The sequence below is a fragment of the Eucalyptus grandis genome, chromosome 10, assembly GCF_016545825.1.
Source record: "Eucalyptus grandis isolate ANBG69807.140 chromosome 10, ASM1654582v1, whole genome shotgun sequence".
Lineage (NCBI taxonomy): Eukaryota > Viridiplantae > Streptophyta > Magnoliopsida > Myrtales > Myrtaceae > Eucalyptus > Eucalyptus grandis.
In genome coordinates, this window is record NC_052621.1 from 25,643,934 (window position 1) to 25,645,332 (window position 1,399).

At 50.8% G+C, this 1,399-nt stretch overlaps 1 protein-coding gene across 1 annotated transcript; it reads left to right on the plus strand.

Moving 5' to 3' along the window:
* Window positions 1-303: 303 nt before the first annotated feature.
* On the plus strand, window positions 304-1,106 carry LOC104422426 (18.1 kDa class I heat shock protein). The gene has a single exon (XM_010034750.2). The coding sequence runs from the start codon at window positions 413-415 to the stop codon at window positions 899-901; it is 489 nt and encodes a 162-aa protein (XP_010033052.2). The 5' UTR covers window positions 304-412; the 3' UTR covers window positions 902-1,106.
* Window positions 1,107-1,399: the final 293 nt, after the last annotated feature.

The window sequence follows — 1,399 nt, forward strand, 5'->3', positions numbered from 1 at the left end:
CAGGAAAATGAAGAGGCCTGGCCAACCCCCCACGTGAGCGGGTTGGCCAGGGTGGACGAAATTTTATTTAATCAATAATAGAGGAAATTAAGGGCGATAACAAAATAGAAATTCAGAATTCGTTTTATCGTCTTGTGGGACGAGTTCGAGTTTTTTCTTTCCCTTACTGAAAAGATCCTGACGAGGCCCAGTCCGAGGTTTCCAGATGGACCGACCGGATTCGCCAAATCACTGGAACGTTCGTCCGAAAGACCGCGGGGGTACGAGAATGCTCCTCCGTTTCCTATTTAACACCCGACGCCACCACTTCCAAACCATATCGTCTGACGATAGCAATTCCTGTCCTAGTCCGAGCATTCTGTCAAACGTTTCGTCGGCTCAATCTCATATATTCGCCGGTAATCCCACAGCCATGTCGCTCATCCCAAGCTGGTTCGGCGGCCGCCGCAGCAACGTCTTCGACCCTTTCTCCCTCGACCTCTGGGAACCCTTCAAGGACTTCCCTTTCCCTTCCTCCTCCCTCTCCGCCTCTGATTTCCCTCAGACGTTCCGGGAGAACACTGCTTTCGTGAACACGAGGATCGACTGGAAGGAGACCCCGGAAGCCCACGTGTTCAAGGCGGATCTCCCCGGGCTCAAGAAGGAGGAGGTCAAGGTGGAGATCGAGGACGATCGGGTGCTCCAGATAAGCGGCGAGAGGAACGTGGAGAAGGAGGACAAGAACGATACGTGGCACCGGGTGGAGAGGAGCAGCGGGAAATTCATGAGGAAGTTCAGGTTGCCCGAGAACGCGAGGATGGATCAGGTGAAGGCGTCGATGGAGAACGGGGTGCTCACCGTCAGTGTTCCCAAGGTGGAGGAGAAGAAGCCTGAGGTCAAGGCCATCGAGATCTCTGGTTGAGAGATGGTGAATCTACGGTTGGCTTGGCGACTTGTGTATACATGCACAGAGAGTGAGTGTCTGCGTGTGCTGTCCGCTGTGTGGCTTTCACATGTCCTGAGTTGGCTTGAGTTGTGAGTCTCAGTCCTCGTCTATGGCGGTGTAACATGACTATAGTAACTTCTGCTTTATGTGATATCGGTTCCTCAAAATCTTTCGGTTTTCTCGCCTTTCGCTTCCCCATTCAGCACCGAATTACGGCCTTGTCCCAAGGGACTTAATTTAGTTCTTTTTTGGGATGGTTAATTCATTCTCTTGGAAGAATTCCTGTGAAGTGCAAGTGTTGTACTCGCAGGTTGTGATCATTTGTTTTTTTTTTTTTTTTCAATTGGGTTTGGGGGTACCTGCAAATTGCATCGAGAGAAGCTGACAACTTTCGGGATGAAACGAGGCTTAGAACCATGATTCTCCTTTTGAGCTCAGCGCGAGCTGCAGGGTTTCTTATGCTGCATTGTATTG